This window comes from Periophthalmus magnuspinnatus, chromosome 2 (genome assembly GCF_009829125.3).
Source record: "Periophthalmus magnuspinnatus isolate fPerMag1 chromosome 2, fPerMag1.2.pri, whole genome shotgun sequence".
In the NCBI taxonomy this organism is placed as follows: Eukaryota; Metazoa; Chordata; class Actinopteri; order Gobiiformes; family Gobiidae; genus Periophthalmus; species Periophthalmus magnuspinnatus.
Window position 1 is genome coordinate 11,425,544 of NC_047127.1, and position 19,713 is coordinate 11,445,256.

At 40.9% G+C, this 19,713-nt stretch overlaps 1 protein-coding gene across 1 annotated transcript in view; it reads right to left on the minus strand.

Annotated features, from left to right (window-relative positions):
* The window catches only part of LOC117385105 (protein FAM184A-like), a 52,350-nt gene that overhangs the window by 19,070 nt on the left and 13,567 nt on the right, over positions 1 to 19,713 (minus strand). Inside the window, exons 2-12 of the mRNA XM_033982375.2 lie at positions 15,072 to 15,149; positions 12,568 to 12,702; positions 11,487 to 11,585; positions 9,889 to 10,095; positions 9,219 to 9,392; positions 6,984 to 7,145; positions 6,228 to 6,363; positions 5,725 to 5,906; positions 5,395 to 5,580; positions 1,103 to 1,225; positions 143 to 304 (exon numbers count right to left, since the gene is read on the minus strand). Of these exons, the coding sequence (XP_033838266.1) occupies positions 143 to 304; positions 1,103 to 1,225; positions 5,395 to 5,580; positions 5,725 to 5,906; positions 6,228 to 6,363; positions 6,984 to 7,145; positions 9,219 to 9,392; positions 9,889 to 10,095; positions 11,487 to 11,585; positions 12,568 to 12,702; positions 15,072 to 15,149 (1,644 nt within the window). The remainder of the gene's footprint in view (positions 1 to 142; positions 305 to 1,102; positions 1,226 to 5,394; positions 5,581 to 5,724; positions 5,907 to 6,227; positions 6,364 to 6,983; positions 7,146 to 9,218; positions 9,393 to 9,888; positions 10,096 to 11,486; positions 11,586 to 12,567; positions 12,703 to 15,071; positions 15,150 to 19,713) is intronic.

Genomic DNA, 19,713 nt, shown 5'->3' on the forward strand with positions numbered 1-19,713 from the left:
CAAAATAAGTTGAACGCCACACTGACAAAAATAACATCTCCATAAAGACAAAAAGGTAGCAGAACCCTCACCAGAAAAGGTACATAGTGCAACTTGAACCAAATTAGATGTAGATAGATGTAACTACACAAACTGTTCGTACCTGGAGGTCAGTGAGGAGGTTGCTCGTCTCTCGGACTCTGGCTCTCGTCGCGTCCAGTTCGATTCTCAGTTTTTCTTGAGTTTCTTTTAAACAGGAAATTTGGGTTTGAGCTGAGTTCAGGTTCTGCTCCCCCTCTCGCACAATCTCCTGTAGATGAGACACCTGTGGGGAATAGCAAAGGGTCAAATTAGGGATGGTCCAATACGGATTTTTTGAGCTAATACCGATATTTGGTCTGCTATTGTGATTGATAACCGATAGTTAGCTTTTAAAATCCATAGCAAAGTCCATAAATTTATCTTAAGTTGAAGTAATGATTGCAAATTAACAGTAAAATGTAATTATGAAGGATACAACATAACTGTGCAAACATACGGACACATTTTTTAGTCTAACTGTTGATCTATTTCCACTTTTACTCATGAGTTCGCTCAAAAAGACAAATCTGATTCACTGTGGACTAACTGGGAATGACACATGAGCACACACGGTTTTTCCCATATCTACTGAAACGATATATCGCCAACCCATAGTTCAATCTGTCGAGTCTCGAGTCAGAGCCAAACATGACCGTCCAATCAGATTATCTTATTAATTATGAACAAAATCAAACTCCTGGCACCTCAGAGTTTAGTGCTTCGCTCATTGATTCTTCAGAAAAATGTGTTGTTTTTTAATCTTTTGTGATATTTTCCTCGTAAGCAGCCATATTTGTTTTGATAGAGACAGCGCATGCATGTCTCTGATTGGCTAATCCACCTGTCAATCACACCCATCTGAACACTATAAGATTCAACAGTGACCAGTTTAGTTTAATTACACACATTGGATTTCCACTACTGGTTAAGGTTGGGTTTAGTAGGCTGCTAGTGTAGTCTTCTTTCCGTTCCTTTTGATGGTTATCCTGGTTTTGTCTCATATATTCAAATAAAAATAGTAGTATGTGTATATGTGTCGTACCTCCTGATTGGCCATGTTGAGTTTAGCCGACAGTTCCTCCTTTAGATTATCCAGCTGTTGTTGAAGTCTGTCTCTCTGCTCCTCCAACGACAACCGCTTAATCTCAAACTCCTGACTCATTTTCTGAAAAACAAAAGAGCAAAGTAATTAAATGGTGCAGTGTTTTAATATTACAGTTGATGACAGATAAAATGCATCTCTATCCATCAAGTATTAAAAGCAAGTCAAAATGTAGTCCTCAAAGTTTCTGTGCAGTGGTCTCTGTATCTATCAGTAGTGCTTTGGTTAATCCTGGGTTTGACCTAGTTTAGTACTGGTTTAGCCCTGGTTCAGTCCTGAATCTAGACCTGGTACAGCTCTGGTTTGGTCCTAGTTTAGTCCTAATATAGACCTGCTATAGTCCTGGTGTGGTCATGGTTTAGTCCTGATTTAGACCTGGTACAGCCCTGGTGTGGTCCTGGTTTAGTCCTGATTTAGACCTGCTATAGTCCTGGTGTGGTCCTGGTTTAGTCCTGATTTAGACCTGGTACAGTCCTGGTGTGGTCCTGGTTTAGTCCTGATTTAGACCTGCTATAGTCCTGGTGTGGCCCTGGTTTAGTCCTGATTTAGACCTGGTACAGTCCTGGTGTGGTCCTGGTTTAGTCCTGATTTAGACCTGCTATAGTCCTGGTGTGGCCCTGGTTTAGTCCTGATTTAGACCTGGTATTGTCTGGGTTTAGTGCTGGTTTAATCCTGATTTAGACCTGGTACAGCTGTGGTATTTGTCCTACTTTAGCCCTAATATAGACATGGTATAGTCCTGGTGTGGTCCTGGTTTAGTCCTGATTTAGACCTGGTTTGGGCTTAGTTTAGTCCTGGTTTAGACCTGGTATAGACCTGGTTTGGTGCTGGTTTAGTACAGTTCCTAGTCTATCAAAAGTTGTCCAACCAAGATTGTAGTAGTAGGTTTAGTTATGGATTGGACCTGATTTAATCCTGGGTTATACCTAATTTAGACCTGGTTTAGTCCTGCTTTCATCCTGGTTTAGACCTGTCTTAATCCTGGTTTAGTCATGGATTAGACCTTGCTTAGACCTAGTGTAGTTGTAATTTAGTCTTGGTTTACATCAGCTCTTGAGAGGTATTTCTGAGACCTGATACAGTCCTAGATTAGACCTGGGTTAGACCTGGTTAAGACCTGGTTTAGGCCTGGTTTAGACCTGGTTTAGACCTGGTTTAGACCTGGTTTAGACCTGGTTTAGTGCTGTTTTAGTTCAGATTTTCTTCAACTCTTTGGCGATGGTTCCAATCTGCAGTGAGTAGTCAGTATCTATCAAAAGACTCGGTTAGTTTAGTCTTGGTTTAGTTCTGGTTTGGTCTTGGTTTAGTCATGTCTGTCTGTTTCACGTTCCTGGTGGGTTAAAAAGAGTCAACGTCAACGTCAAATGCACCATAGTTTGTTGCATAAATCTGTATATTACTGTATATCCTGTACTGTAACAACTTCGAGAAGCTAAATGAATAGAGGAAACAACTATAGCATGGTTAAAAGCTCTGAAAAGTCCATTTTGCAGTATTGGTCCGCTTTAAACATGACTGGATTTTATGGTAGAATAAGCACTGGCCTTGCTCCGGAAATATGGCAGTGGAGAGCTCAAGTTGCATTAGTAAATCCTATTTGTTGTGCATATGAGTCAGATTTGAGTAGTGTGCAGCCCGGACACGTGAGTCGGCATGACGATAAAAAAAGAAAAAAACCTGTTTTTTTAAAAGCAAAAGGCTAAAAAGGATCATATTTTCCTGTTTGATGTGTACAGTTTGTAGGTGCGGAGGATTTACAAGACAAATTATTCCTGTAATCAGCTTAATGTTAGAAAGAACCACTGCTTACATTTAACTAAAAGCCTTTATAGTGGAGACTAGACCAGGACTAGACCAGGACTAGACTGGAACTAAACCAGGACTAGACCAGGACTAGACCAGGACTAGACCAGGACTAGACCAGGACTAGACCAGGACTAGACCAGGGACTTAACCAGAATCAAACCATGACTAAATCAAGACAAGCAGGTACTAAACCAAGATATAAAAGGACTAGACCAGGACTAAACCAGGATTTAAAGAAAGAAAGATACACTGCTAGAACAGGACTAAATCAGGACAAGACCAGGACTAAACCAGGTACTTAACCAATTCTAGACCAGGACTAAACCGAGGACCAGTTTATATACCAGAACCAAAGTAGGACTAAACCAAGGCTAGCAAGGACTAAACCAGGACTATAACAAGACTAGACCAGGACTAAACCAACACCAGTGGATAATAAACCAAGACTATAACAGGACTAGAACAGGACTAAACCAGCTACTTAACCAGCAGACACTAAACCAAGACTCGACCAGGCCTAGGTCATTACTAGACCAGGACTAAAGCATGTACTTAATTGGGACTAGGCCAGAACTAAACCAAGACTAGACCAGGACTAAAGCACAACTAGATCAATAATAAATCAAGACTAGACCAGGACTAAAGTAGATCTAGAACAGGACTAAATCACGACTAAAATAGGACTAAAGTAGACCTAGAAGAGGACTAAATCAGGAGCAGACCAGGACTAATGCAGGACTACACCAGGACTAAATCAAGACAAGACCAAGGCTAAACCAGTACTAGAACATGACTTAACCAAGACTAGACTAGGACTAAACCAGGACAAAACAAGGACTAAACCAGGACTAAAGCAGACTTAATACGAGTGACATTGGTAATACTTAATTGGAGCAGTAATACTTCTAATTTTACATTGGAAATATCTTCTTTAACTGTAGTCAACTCTCTAAAGCTTTACATAAGACTTGACTTTTTCCCATGACCTCTTTTTCCTCTCTACAAGCTTCAAAGCAGCACAGGACCTGAATACTTAATACCACTGAGCGACGAGAGAGAAGGAGAGAGACACGCCAAATCAAATTAACCTTGTTCAATTAATTACAGGCGATTCATTTGGAGATAACGAACATTAGCGACAACAAATGGAGATGTTGCAGTCACCTCCTCACTCCAGACAAGTACTAAATGACTGGCCACTCAGCTGTGCTTAAGCAAAGTTTCTCAAGGCCAATTGAAAAAACTAAACACTGTAATACGTGATGGTTTAAAGTCCTTTCAACTAACAATAATCACGTCTTTGGGATTGAAAAACGGCTCCACTTTCTGAAGATATTGTGAAAAAAATGATTTCACTTTTGTTCATTTATACTGACAGAGAAGATATTAAACTTTGTGCCCGCCTTTGTTGCATGTGGATAGGCCCAGTAATTACAGAGATATTAACCATAAACCAGGTCAACAAATCTGTAATCTGACAGATTGCAGATTACAGATTACAGAATCCCACCATAGAATTCTGACCTGTTTCAAATTAGTCCTGTTTTAGACCTGGTTCAGTCCTAATATATTCCTGGTTCAGACCTGGTTTAAATCCTGCTTTAGACCTAGTTTAGCCCTGATATAGGCCTGATTTAGATCTGATTAATCTGGTTTAGTCCTGGTTTAGTCCTGGTTTAGTCCTGGTTTAGTCCTGGTTTAGTCCTGGTTTAGTCCTGGTTTAGACCTGGTTTAGTCCTGGTTTAGACCTACTTTAGTCCTGGTTTTGGACCATTGTTTAGCCCTGATTTTCTACAGCCTTTGTGAGGTGGTTCCGATCTGCAGTGGTCAGAAGTCAAAAGTCTTGGTTAGTTTAATTCTGGTTTAGTCCTGGTTTAATCCCACTTTAATCCTGGTTTAGACCTACTTTAGTTAGTTTTTCTGGTTTAGAATGTCAATATGTCAATACAAAATGCCGTGTGTTGTCCATATATTTACATAGTACACTGCTCATAATATGAACCTTTTTGCCACTTAATTCTGTATATAGTGTTTTAAGAGCATTATATATAATCTACTGTTCTTACTCCCTTTTTGGCAATTTTAGTGCAAACTATATTTGGAAAAAAAACAAGTGTGTGCTCCCTCCAGTGGCCACTGCAATTTAAAGTACTATGTGACATCACACAGTACTGCCCTGATTACAGCCAGGTGTTTGTAATCACAAAGACCTGGCAGTAGGGGCGGAGTTTGAAGTGTGGATGAATGTTAGACCAATCACACTGCTCCTTATACCCTCAGACCCCGCCTCTTGTCACTCTTTTCTTTAGTCCTCCAGGTAGTGCCTAAGTTAGCAGCTCTGTTTGAAATGTGGCTCTGGTTGCAAAATTTTGGTGTTTAGTCTGACTTTAAACTATAAAGATTATAGAATTTAACTTTATCAAAACCTTGATGAGCAGTTGTTTCTCCTCCTCCTTCTCCTGTTGTGCGTCCTCCCTCAGTCTGCGGTGCTTCTCCTCCAGGTCCTCTAGCGCTCTCACCTGGGCGTCTTTAAACCTGCGTGTCTCATCCTCAAAGTGAGCTCTCAGCCTCGTCAGCTCCTTCTCATGGCCCTGGTGCTCCTCACGAAGAGACTAGGGAAACAAAAAGTAATGTAATGATGATGATGTAATGTATATTATCTAGTGGTGTTATGTGAGAATACAACAGGGCCAGGTTGAGCAGTCTAATTACAGATAGAAGCTTTAATGCCACATGTCCATATAAAGCCTCCTGACCTGTTCGAGTTTGTGCACTTGCTGTTTGTGCTGCTCGCTGGCTGCTTGGCTCTGGTTGAGTAGAGCCTCTCTCTCTCCCTCCAGATTCCGGATCTTCTCCTTCAGGCGACTCTGCTCCTGATCCAGGTTTCGGATCGTGGCTTCGTGGGACATTTGTGTGGCCTGAAGAGACCCAATCTGACCTGAACAAGGGGAATAAAACACAAATAGATTTAATGTGAAGACAATTATCTGCCTCCAACAAACCTCTAACAAACTCCTTTTGGGTTGCGTACCCAAACGTCTTTACCTGTAGCTCCTGATCTGTCCAGTTTTTACACTTATTGGGATGTTTGCTCAGAAATCAATAAATATACATTTTAAATGTTTGCAGGATCAGAAGTCTCAAGTGAGCTTTGGCATCCATTTTCACAATATGACAATAGTTGTGCAAAAAGTGTCAGTAGAGGTAATAGTATCAGTATCAGTACTAGAGTAGAAGTAGTCAGCAGTAGTATTAGTACCTGCTTTGTGTAGTATTTCGGTAGCTTGTTGCTGTACTCTCTCTCGACTCACTTCCAGTTCGTACTCTGTGTCTTTGAGCTGCATCACCCAGATCTCTCCGTCCTGAATGGCCTCCTCCAGCTGTTTGTGCAGATTCTGACAAAACAAAATAATTACAAATAAAAAAAGTTTAAATGTCGCCCACGGATACAAAACTCTTTCAGATCGAACATTATGCATTCCTCCAATTTACCAAACGTCTCCTCAGGCATGTACTTCTGCCTTTGTCTCAAACTAGGATTTATTCACTCAATTAATCCCACTTTGCATTTTAAGTTTGTGTCCATGATGTAAGAGGTTTTTATATGCTATGAGCAAAGTAAAACTCATAATGAAGAAATAGTTTATTAAGAGGGATTCAGAGTTAAAGGTACAGTACGTAACTTTGAGGAAGTGTCACATCACCTGAACGATTCCATGGAAACAAGATTATAGCCAAAGGAACAACCTGTCCATGGAAACATACAGGAGGCCAGGGCAAATAATTATCAGAGTAACGCTGAGCTCAGCCTGCTCATGGTGCAGCTCTTGTCTGGTGGCTGCAAGAATTCTGTGTAATTAAAATGGTGCCAGTGAAGGTGCCACGGTGCTCTGGATTCTTTCAGCTGGGAGTCTATTTTTACCGGACGCCGGAGTAGTCGTAGTAGTAGTAGTAGCAATAGCAGCAGCAGCAGCATGAATAATAGTAGTAGTAGTAGTAGTAGCAGCAGTAGTACCTTGATAGTGCCCTCTGCGTTGGCCAGTGAAGTCTGTAGGCGGTTGGTTTTGTCCCTGTTCTCTCGAGCCTCCTCTTGGGCTTTCTGCAGCTCACTCCTCAGTTTGGACAGAGATCTCTGCAGAGCAGCCTCCTGAGCCTGGAACTCCTTACGCAGCTCCACCTAAGAACACACGACATGCAAGTTTATAGGGACGAGCAATTTGGGAAAAAAATGACAAGCATTGCGATTAGATTTGCAATTTATGTTTTAAAAATATGATTCTGTTCAAACTTCACATTTTAAACACGTCCCGAAGAACTAACTAATACAACAATCACATTTCAGAACATGTTTGTACAGATCTAAACTACAGGGTTAGCAGTTTTTTTGAAGAATAAGACATTTTTTTGTTTGTGGAGGAAATTATAATACTTAAAAAAGTACAGCCTTTGCGTTTTGCAAATTGCGTCCATTCAAACTGGGATTTAGTTTTGATTGTGATTCATCTTGACGCCCTACTTTATAATGTCAATATTGTATGTATGTAACAATAATGACAAAAAATTATGGTGAGCGTGGTCCTCTCTCCAGAGATTTTTCCTGTAACCTCGCGTGGCAATGTCACATGCTTGGCTCCATGGTGATAAGTATAATGCTACACTAGGAAGCATTCTAGGCAAAACAGTTACTCTCTGTGCCTGTAAAGCACACTGCACCCAGAGGGATCAGGAGTCTAACTCACAACCTCCAAATTCAGAATAGAAAGTCATTTTACATTCCACAAGCTTAGATGAGTGTTAAAGTGGTTAGAGAGGAGCAGATTTTGTTAAATTTTTGCATAACGTTATTGAGATGACTGGTGAGGCTGCCAACCTTTTGCTCAGTTACATAACACCACACTGGTATAATATCGCTCTGTGTCTGAGCTACAAATCCGTGGATATTTTTGGAGTTGTAAAAGGATATAAGCTGTGGACAGACCCGGGCACAGATCCAAACGTACAGTACAGAAGATGGGCCACTCTCCCATTTTCAAGACTGGAATCATTAGACAGGAACTGCAACTTACAACTCTACTACTACTACAACTACTGCCACTATATATATATTCACACTGTACAGCTTATATAGTGTGACAGCTTGGTTTTGAGTTGAAAGGAGGCCATTTTTCATCCAAGTGGCTTTGTCAGTTATTAATTCATTGTCAATTGGCCTAGATGACAGGTGGGTTGATAGATGCTTATGTATCAATAAATACTCATCTGATGACAAAAGCTAAAAGACAAGACACATCAGGCCTGTGCTGCGCAACCTGCACTGGCTCCTATTTCATATCAGGTGTAATTCAGAATAGTGTCGGCACTCTAAGGGTCCTATTTATTTGAGGGAGTTACTGCAGCCCTATACTCCACCCAGAGCCCTGAGGTCAGAGGTCAGCTGACCAGCTCATGCTGCTGTGCCTAAAGCCAGACTCAAGACAAGAGGTGACAGTTTTGTGGCAGCCCCCAGACTATGGAACAGCGCCCTCTGCCTGTCAGATCCTCTCAGTCTTTAACACAGTTTAAGACTAGACTGAAAACCCACCTCTGCTCCCTGGCATTTAATACTAGCTAGACAGGATATGTTAGTATTTTATTGTTCTTTTACTACGTATGATGTTTTAAATGTGCTGTTTATTTATATAGCATTGAACTGAATGCTATAATTACTCTTTACTACTCTTCACAACATTCATAGTACTGTGTAATACTGTGACAGGTCGACTGCAAGTACTACTATAACATCATTATTAAATGTGGCTATTATTCATAATTTAAGAGTATTATTTATCAAATTCACCGAACGTTTTTCCTTAATTAGTTAGAAAGACAATGGTGAGTCATTGTCTTTCTATACCTGCTACAACAGCTACTCCTTAGAGATGCTCCGATCAATCAAGGCAAAAATAACGTGATTGTTTTTTGGCGAAGTGGGCTGATCAGACGCACCAATCACTCACGTAGGTAATTGATGGGCAGCTAGAGGCACATTATTGGCTTAAACTGCCTGAAAATTCTATTGATGCTGTAACTGTTGGATTTTGGTCAAACTTCATATCATCAAAAGCCTCTATTATTTTTTCAAATAGTAAAATAGTTTGCATGACTATACCAAAGTCCATGTGATAAGTATTGGCCGTAAATTCAGATATCAGTATCGGTGATTGGCCTGATCAGAGCACCTACAGCTACAACAACTACTACTACTACAGACCTCGGTCCTCTTCCAGGCCAGCAGGTTCTCTGTGGTGAGTTGGTGTGTTCGTCTCATGGCCTCCAGCTCTCTCTCGTAGTACTCCTGAGCTTTGCCCAGTTTAGCCTCGTACTCCTCCACCAAACGGACCTTATCCTTCGACAGCTCCTCCACGCGCTCCATCAGCGAATCCACCTAAAACACAACACAACGTTTATATTGTGGAAATGTTGTTGCTTTGCATGTCTGTGTGAAGAAATTAAAATGAGGAAATAAAGAGGATGACATGCAAAACGCTCCTGCTGTGTTGAAACGTTCCATTATAGAGTCATGCGTTAACATCCATCTTGGCTGTTAAAGGTGGACTATGTAACTTTTCTGGTAGAGGGTTCTTGTCTCCATGGAGATGATGTTGCTTTGCCAAGAATGTCCTAGAGTATGGATTTAAACTTCTTTAGCTCCACGGAGACAAGCAGGTGACACCCCATAAGGCCAAGTTACAGGTCAGATCTACGAAGAGTTGACCCTGGAAAAGAGATGCCATACCAAGGTCCCCCCGCACCAAAAAAGTTACACAGTGCACCTTTAAAAAACAAACTGCGTCCCGTTTTGGGGGGCTGGAATTCCGTTAAACTGCGGAGATGTAAAGCGGTGAAGTCATAGAGCAAAGGGCGTCCATTTTGAGTCCCACCTCCTGTCTGTGCAGTTCAGCCAGTCTCTCCTGGTCTTCAGAGGAGGACGCACTCTGGTCCTGGTGTTTGTTGATGAGTTCCTCCACTTCCTGTCTGTGTGTGGCCCTCAGGTCCTCTAGCGCCCTCCTCTTGTCGGCCTCGAACTGCGCCTGGGCCTGGCTGAACGAGCGCAGCTTCTCCTCAAAATCCCGACGCATCTCCTCCACCTGAAAGCACCACCAGAGATGCCACTGAGCCACGGGAGGCGTTCAAGGTCTGCTTTAAAAATGTCTAATCGATGCTAAGAGGACTAAGAGGACATATTGATACTTTGCAGCTGATGTCATCAACATTCCCAGGAGGGGGGGATAACTGTGGGCTGTACTCTGTTTCAAGCTCTGTTACTGAACTTAAACTTTAGAACTTTGTTTTAACAAGGGATGCATCCAATCCAATACGTGCACTGAACATAAACACTGATACTCAAGCGTTTTCTGGATCGAAGAAGACTTTTGCTGGTCACAGCTGGTCCAGAAAGTCTCATATTGTTTGAACTTTTATTTATACAAAGTAGTTCTGTAGTTACTTGAGATAAATAACTGCTACATAACACATTTGGATCAGTTTGTTTAAAGGAAATAAATGGTGTTTTCAGTCTCTGCACTGGTATGACTTGATATCGGGTATTGGTAGATGCTTAAAGCTTTAGTATCGGAATTGGTATCGGAACTGAAAAAGTTGGATCAGTGCATCCCTAGTTTTAACACAATCTGAAAATAAAGAGCTGAGTAAGCTGGAACTATAACAGGTGAGCTGATTTGTGCTGTAAACAAGTCTCTCTCAAATAACATTACAGCCACAAGCTAGCTAGCATTAGCCAGCAGTGTTTTAGATAGTCACACTCACCTTTTTGTTGCGTTATTTAAATTTATTTTGTATTTTTTCTTGAGTTTTCAGAGTTATGAAGCAGTATTTGCAAATGTGTGCATTGTGTCACCATGGTAACTGGTGAAGATGCTGCCATACACATGCATGCATTCCCCCCAGCTTGACGTAACTGCAAGGTATCAATAATGTTCAATCAACTGAATCAACTACTAACTAACTCACATTTAACGTTCATGCATGTTTGGCTTGTGTGCTTGCGATTTCCCCTAACCCTTATCTCCGCCCACTGCCCTGTGGTTACTGAAACAACGATAAAAACAAATATCTGCAAATCTAAACAAGACAAGTCAAGCTGCTTTAGACCAACAGCTTCAGTTTGTTCTCTACTACTTTGAAATGTGAAGTGTAATACAGTTTGTACCCATGTTTGAAGTGCAATCTGCAGAAACAGACTTGATCAAAACAGAACTTAAGTTAATGAAACAAAATGATCAAAATTAGGCATGTATTTGAGTCGTGAGATAAAACATGGATTATGGCATGAAAATCAACTGCACAGATCTGAAGTTCTATGTTAGGCCTAAATCGAAAAGTTAGCAGAGACAGTTATCGGGTTCAGAAACAGCCCCGCAGTCAAACCCATCTTTCCAAAGCTAAAACTGAAAGCGAAGCATATTAATATTTCATGCCCCTCTCATATATTTATCCTTTTCTGTCCTCTCTCACTCACCTCTCTGCTCATGGACACCACTCGCTGTGTGTGCTGTGCTTCGGTGCAGAGCTGGGAGTCCTCCATGCGCTGCCGGTACATCTCAAACTCCGCCAGAGCCTGAACGCAACACCACAGCACGTTAGCATAGCATGTTAGCAGAGCAATCCCACACGGACCATAGTCGCTAGTGGGTTTTTCCAGGGGAGTTAGCTGGACCCTGAACGCAGCGCAGTGGAAGTGAGCGTGACCTTTTTTAGCGGTCAAATTCAGAGTAGTATGAAATGTAGAGGGCAAAACGATAAAACCTAATGTGGCTAAAGATATGACATGTTTAGCAATGTCAACGTAGGGCAACTCTCGCTCAAGTCGATCAGGATGTTCAAACAAATACTTCAATCGGATCGCCCAACCATAAAACAGGCCAAAAAATCAAGCTATTGTCAAATCCAGTTCAGTCCAGTTTCCTCCAAAAATACACAAAGCGCTTCCCCCTGCATGCTTTTCACAATCAAACTAGTCCGTGTTTCGGCTAAAATAATTGTGATCGGTCCAGTTTTCTAGTCCGTTGGTGGTCGGGGCAATCGCGACTGCAGGAGCTTGCCAAGAGGTTATGAACTCACAAATTTCACAATGCAAACCATAAATGCAATGAAATTATAGAGATGATAGACACAGGATGATAAATACAATGGAGTGGAGCATGCCAACAGCGCACTTCCTGATTCTCGGACTATAAAACTGCATAATTAAAGGCAAACAGGACACAGCAGTCTCATTTTGACCTCAAGAACTGCTAATAGAATAAATCTGTACAGGGGCAAGACACATTTGGCTCAACTATATGGAAAAAGCATCCTAATTATTCACTGCAATGAGTTTCTAAGCGCTTTTCCCAACTTTCTGAGACAAGAGTGTAGTTTTACCATCACGCTATTGCTAACACCAACTAGCATGCTAACAGCACACTTTATAATTAGATACAGACAGCACACAGCGGCCTCATTTTGACCGTAAGAGCTGCTTTTTAAAAAATTATTATATCCGTACTGAGGCAAAACATTTTACTTTATGAAATGAAAAATAGTTGAGTAGTTTGTACCTGTCTCTTCATGTGCTCGTGCAGCTCCACAGATTCCTCTAGACTGGCCAGCCTCCTCCTAAGGTCCGCCTCGTCCGCCATCTTGCTCTTGTACTGCATGATCTTATCCCGCGTCTCTGTCACGATGTGCTGCACCTACAGAACATAATAAACACAGGTATTATTGGGTTTTAGGTGACATCACGACATCTATAGGCCAATAATATTTAAAACAGATGGGGACAGCTAAAGTTAATATTGTTAAAATGCAGATTTATATTGTAATACAAGAGATTAATTGGTCGAGTTCAGAAATTCAGATCAAACACTAGTAAATTTACCTTTTGGATATTTCATGGCAAAGTACAAGTAGTGAAAATATAGTCTAACTTGCTCGCCTCCATGGAGATTTTGCTTTGAATGTTCCACAGCGTGATATTAAATGTATCTACCTCCATGGAGACCAGCAAGTGATGCCACTTTGCCAAGTTACAGGTCAGATCTGTGGAAAGTCAAGCCCGCTTACAGTATGAATGCATGTTTTTAATGGATTTTTCAAGCAATAATAGCAGAATGTAATTATGCTAGATAGATAAACATTTAATGCCACAAGGAACAGTCCAGGCAAAGCAAAAACATCTCCATAGTGACAAGTAAGTGGAAGACCCTCCACCAGAAAAGCTGCATAGTGCACCTTTAAGTTTCTTTTAAGCATAAAAAATACAAGTACTTCACTTTCCACAGATAACTTTCTGATTATTGGACAATATAAGACTTTATGATTAGATGTAGATGTAGAAACCACAGCAAATAGATTTAAGAGCTGCTTAAACAGTATCTGTACTGAGGCAAGGTTCATATTGCTCAACTACATGGGGAAAATTGGGTACAGGACCTATAAGTAGAGACCATATAAATCCAGTTTTAAGCCAAAGGAATAATTGTATTTTAAGTTGAAGTGTAGCGCAGGCTTTTACATGCAGCTTTCAGACACCACTCTCAGTTATGGACACGACTATTTTCAGACAGAGTGGCACATGTAATATTTAATATCCAGTGTGTACAGCAATGAAAGGAGCTATGACATCAGATGTGTTATGGTTACTTTTGTAGGTTGAATTTATAATCATGCTTTTTGGTTCTTTTAATAGCTTGGATCTGAGTTTTTGGTTGAAATTTGTTCTGTTAAACTAAAACATGAATGTATTCAGAACATGTTTGTAAATGTCTAAACTACAGGGTGAGCAGCATTTTGTTTAACCAAAATGTGTATTCAAATGGTTATTCTTGTCCTCTTGTCTTTCTTGTCCAGATGTCTTGTTAAAGGTCCATCCATCCATTTTCTTCAGCTTATCCGGAAATCGGTCGTGGGTGCAGCAGTCTAAGCAGGGACTCCCAGAAGTCCCTCACCCCAGACGTAGATTGACCAGTAAATTGAGAGCCGCCCCAGTGCCTGCTGCAGGTCCTGGCTCGAAGAAACCATCAGGACAACATCATCTGCAAACAGCAGAGATGAAATCCTGTGGTTCCTGAACCAGACCCCCTATGGCCCATGACTGCAGGGGGAAGGAAGCTTGCAAGCCTGAGAACACCATTCCAGCTGTGAAATACAGGGGTGGCAGCATCAGGGGGGGTTGTTCTGCTGCAGGAGGGACTGGGGTATCTCACAAAATAGATGGCATCATGAGGAAAGAACATTATGTGGAAATACTGAAGCAACATCTCAAGACATCAGCCAGGAAGTTCACGCTTGGGTTCAAATGGGTCTTCCAAATGGACAATGACCTGAAGCATACTGCCAAACTGGTTACAAAGTGACTTGAGGATAACAACTTCAGTGTTTTCGAGTTGCCATCACAAAGCTCTGATCTCAATCCTATTGAAAATGTATGATCAGACCTGAAAAGGCATGTGTGAGCAAGGCGGCCAATAAACTTGGCTCAGTTACACCAGTTCTGTCAGGAGGAATGGACCAAAATTCCTGCCAACTATTGTGAGAAGCTTGTGGAAGGATATACAAAACGTCTGGCCCGAGTCATAGAGTTTAAAGGCAATGGTACCAAATAGTAATGAAATGTATGTAAACATCTGACTTTGAAGAAAGTCATGAAAAATTGCTTAAAAAAATTATTCACTCATTATTCTGGCATTTAGTAAATAGAAATAATTGTGGTAATCCTAATTGACTTAAAGCAGGAAAGGTTTAGTCTGATTTCTTGTCAGACAGTGAGAAAAAAAAGTGTATGTGTCTTTTTATATAGAACATGCAAACGTCTGGTTTCAACTGTAAATACTTTGTTTCCCTGTACTTTTTCTGCATAAATAGTTGTTTTTGCATAAACCCCTCCAGCAGGTGTAGTCTTATGAGTGCAGTTTTGATGAGATACACAGCGATACGTCATAGTGTTGAGAGCAGCGCGTCTTTAGTCGACTGCAGCCCTACACTATTCATAACACTTAAATGTGACACTGCAGCATCCCCACTATAGACCCATATATGATTAGTAAACATGAATATTTCGTACCTCGTCTTCATGGGCCTCTTTGAGCGATTCGATTTCCTCCTCGTGTTCATCGTTCTTGGTGTTCAGCGCATAAATTACCTGCAAATAAATAAAAACATAATGAGAAGAGGAAGTGCAGCCACGATGGCCTTATCAATACAAAACAGATCAATAGCACCAGGCAAAAAGGACAGATTTACATCCAGGGAGAGTCTCATCTGTTTTAGAGGGATTAAATAAAGGAGGGGATTTATCTATGAACATGGTAACAGCAGAGTGTCCAACTGGAATATGTTAAAGGTATGGTTTAATCTTGGTTTGGTCCTGGTTTACTCTCAGGTTAGTCATCCTGGTTTAGTCTTGGTTTAATCCTGGTTTAGTCCTGGTTTAGTCCTGGTTTAGTCTTGGTTTAATCCTGGTTTAGTCCTGGTTTAGTCCTGGTTTAGTCCTGTTTTAGTTCTGTTTTAGTCCTGGTTTAGTCCTATTTTAGTCCTGTTTTAGTTCTGGTTTAATCCTGATTTAGTCCTAGTTTAGCACTGGTTTAGTCCTGGTTTAGTCCTGTTTTAGTCCTGGTCTAGTCCTTGTTTAGCCCTGGACAGAATACTACACATGGGTCCAGCTAGAATACATTACAGCTCTTTTGCGTGATATTTTTCATACATTGCTGACTAAAAGGATCTAAAAACAGCCGCGCTCACAGCTCAGTAAACAAGCTAGCATCACTAAACATAAGCCAGGCATTTTGTTCATTCTCGCTTAGACACATGAGACGCAGAGCTAGTCCTGGTTTAGTCCTGGTTTAATCCTGGTTTAGTCCTGGTTTAGTCCTGGCTTAGCCCTGGTTTAGTCCTGGTTTAGTCCTGGTTTTAATCTTGATGTAGTCCTGATTTGGGCATATATTACTATATTAAAACAAAATCTGGTGCAAACCATCCTCTTGACTTAGACTTCAAAATGGAACGTTCAAATGTGGTCACTGTAACCATGGTAACAAAGTGGTCGACACAAACAGCTTCACTGAGCCATCGCCAACTGTAACACAGCATTTGTAATACAGTATATTCACCTTATTCTGGAAGTTGCTGTGGCCGTTTTAAAGCCTCCAGATAATCCAGAGTGTTGACTTGTTGGCACAAATCAACACTGAACATTTTACACAAACGAACCTACTTCATATCATATTTTAGCGGCAAATCTTTTCCCAGATTCTCCATTGAAACAAATGGGATTCCCTCTTAACCGGAAGTGCCACTACACAGAAAGTGCGGTTTAGTCAATAAACTCGAGTGTGAGTGTGGATGCTTTTATGTGGGGAGGACGAAGCACCGTTTCCGAGACAGACTGGCTGAATTTAAGTCTGCCATTAAAACACAAAACCCAGACTACCCCATGGCAAAACTTTACAGACACAAAGGACACACCAGCCCCAAAACTCTGACAGCAAAGACCACTGAAAGTATCCCTGAGGCTGCGACGGCTGCTACAGACTTAGACGACTGCTCCAACGCCAAAATTAGTTGATATATACTTCAAATGCCACGTGCTATCTGAGACTTACTGCGGAGATGGATTTTAAATAAATAAATAAATCCAAATAAATGTTTAGTCCTTGGTTAGTTCTTGTTTGGTCCTTGAAAAGACCTGGTTAAGTTCTGGTTTAATCCCAGTTTGAACCTAGCTTAGTGCATTGTAAGTAACCCAGCATTTCTACACAAAAACAAGTCATTTTCTCCATTCACTTTTGCACATGATTCAATATAATACATTTAAACTGGAAGCTAGTATTTCCACGAATTCTGCAGGCAGCATGTTTTGACATTTCGCAGCGTGGGTTCAAAGGTCATGACAAAATGTTCTTTGGAGACTTGAGCGAGAGTTGACATAAACACGTTGAATTGAGCTGAGTAATAGTCTGGAGCAAAGTCAAAGGGAGGCAGGAACGCAGCGCTGGGAAAATCAATGTTTTTAAGAGAGGGAATTCTGCGGAGGGAATGTCAAAATGTGCAGGGAAATGAGGGTAGGATTTTTTTGCTGATCTAATCAAATAGTGGGGAATATATTAAAGCAAAGATTTGGGTTCAGTCTCAGTTAAGTCCGGGTTTAGTTCTAGTTTAGTGCCACTTTAGTCCTTCCTGGTTGAGTTCTGATTTAGTCCTCGTTTAGTCGTGTCTTAGTCCTGGTTGAGTTCTGGTTTAGTCCTTGGTCTAGTCCTAGTTTAGTTTTGTTTTAGTCCTTATCTAGTCCTAGTTTAGTCCTACCTTAGCCCTGATTAGTCTTTCCATAGACCTGACTAATCCTGGTCTAGTCCTGGTGTAGTCCTGGTCTAGTCCTGATCTAGCCCAGGTTTATTCCTGATTTAGTACCTGGTTTAGTCTTGGTCTAACCTTGGTTTAGTCCTGCCATAGTCATATCATAGTCCCGGTTTAATCCTGGTTGAGCCCCTGGTATAGTCCTAGTTTACCCCCTAGTTTAGTCTTGATTTAGTCCTGGTCTAGCCCTGGTTTAGTCCTGATTTAGTCCCTGGTTTAGTCCTGGTCTAGCCCTGGTTTGGTCTTACCTTAGCCCTGCTTCAGTCCTGGTTTAGTCCTGGTTTAGTCCTGGTTCAGTCCAGGTTTAGTCCTGGTTCAGTCCTGGTTTGGTCCTGGTTTAGTCCTGGTTTAGTCCTGGTTTAGTCCTAGTTTAGTCATAGTTTAAACCTACGTTCACTGAAAACCAGTTCCTGACTGTCCTTTTAAATTATCCATGATTATCCCAGTGCCTGTGCTGCAGTCTTCTTCTCTCTTTCATCTCGCCGCCGTGTTTTTGTTCTTGGCTCCGCCCTCTCCCTCTCCGCGCCTCATTTATATTCGAACCACATTTTGCATAAATAATACACACTTCTTCTCAGGGAGTCCACAAAGAAAGCCCGCGATGATGAGCCATGAAAAGATGTCAGATTATGCGATTATGTCATCGTTGTTACCGCGACTACAATGACAACAAAGTGATAGTGGTGGAGGATAAATGGCAAGATATTATTGCTTTGCCTGAATGCTCCTCAATACGGCATTAGGCTTATCTATCTCCAGGTCACTCCTAAATAATACATGAGGTACAATGTGTCAGATGCCCTCCCATCCTCCTTTATCCCTGAGAGGGCAGGTAAAATGTCTATATGTAAAGGTGCACTATGTAACTTTTCAGGTGGATGGTCTGCCACCTGCTTGTTTCCATGGTGATGTTGTTGCTTTACCTGGAATGTTCCACAGTACAGTGTTAAATGTGTCGATCTCCCTGGAGACAAGCAGGCGGCCCTACTATGCCAAGTTACAGGTTAGATCTGGGGAGAAGCGAGCCCGTTTTTCACAGTGAGAAAGCATGTTTTTCAAGGCATTTTTAAAAACGTGGCTCGTCATTTTCGTACAAATTCGGACTTGTTTCTTTTATTAAGTCGTTTTAGAAGAATATTGAGATTTAAAATGTCAAAATAATAAAATAATGAAATAGCAGACACAAGTGCAATAATAATCTTCTTTAAACTTAAGATAGATATGTTTAATGCGGCAGTTATATTTGCTTGTCTCCATAGAGATGTTCCACAATATGGCATTACGTTTTCTATATCCAGGTCACAGGTAAAAAAAAAAACAACAAACAAAACTCTTAAATGGGCTCTGACTTAACATAAGAAAGCATACAATTATTGAATAAATGCAAGCTAGATAGGTTTAATACCATACTGTGGAACGTTCCAGACAAATAAATAACGTCCCCTAGGAGACAAACAGGTGTTGGATCCCCCTCTTCCCTCTTTACGTATTTTCGTCACTCTTTTAGTCACGTATTGAGACAGACTGTACCAGGTGTAGTCCATTGTCAAAAGAATGTATTTCAGGTTCATTTTTAGTTCAAATGTAAAAACCTGTACTTTACCCATTTAATAAAACTGAACCTCTCATACAAAATATATTATTGTGTAGATACTGAAAATTTTACAAAGTCTGATGAGCTTGGGTTTAGTCAGGACTAAATCAGAGTTAAACCAGGACTAAACTAGGACTAAGCTAGGACTAAGGCAAGACTCAATTAGAGCTAGACCAGAACTAAATGAGGACTAAACCAGGACTAGGGCAGGACTAACCCAGGATTAAATCAGAACTAAACCAGGACTGAGACAGGACTAAACTAGCAGGACCAATACTATCACAGTCAATCGAAGAGGGAGATTTCACTTGTTCTGGCCCTTATTGCATCAGAGCCTAAATCTCTGGATGGGGAAATGGCTTTAGTGGAGACAGAGGAAGCCCCGCAGTAGGGTTGCCAAAAGTATCAAAAATCAGATACTAATCGATACTAGGAGTAATATCGAAACTAGATACTCATTTGAGGAGGTATCGATACTGCAAAAAAACACATTAATAGGACAAATCTTAAGGTTTTCTGATTTCTTGAGTATTATTTTGTGCTTAAGCAGAACGAATATCAGACCTCATGCTAAGATAAAAGATTATGTTGTACATGAAAATGATTAAATTGGTACTGAGTGAATTCCTTGGTATCGAAACCAAAATTGAAATTTTAGTTTCATGACAACACTACCCTGCAGACAGAATGATTATAATGAATTGATGCAGGTTTAAAAATCCTAATGGTGATGCATGATTGTCAGGTGAATCAACCAATC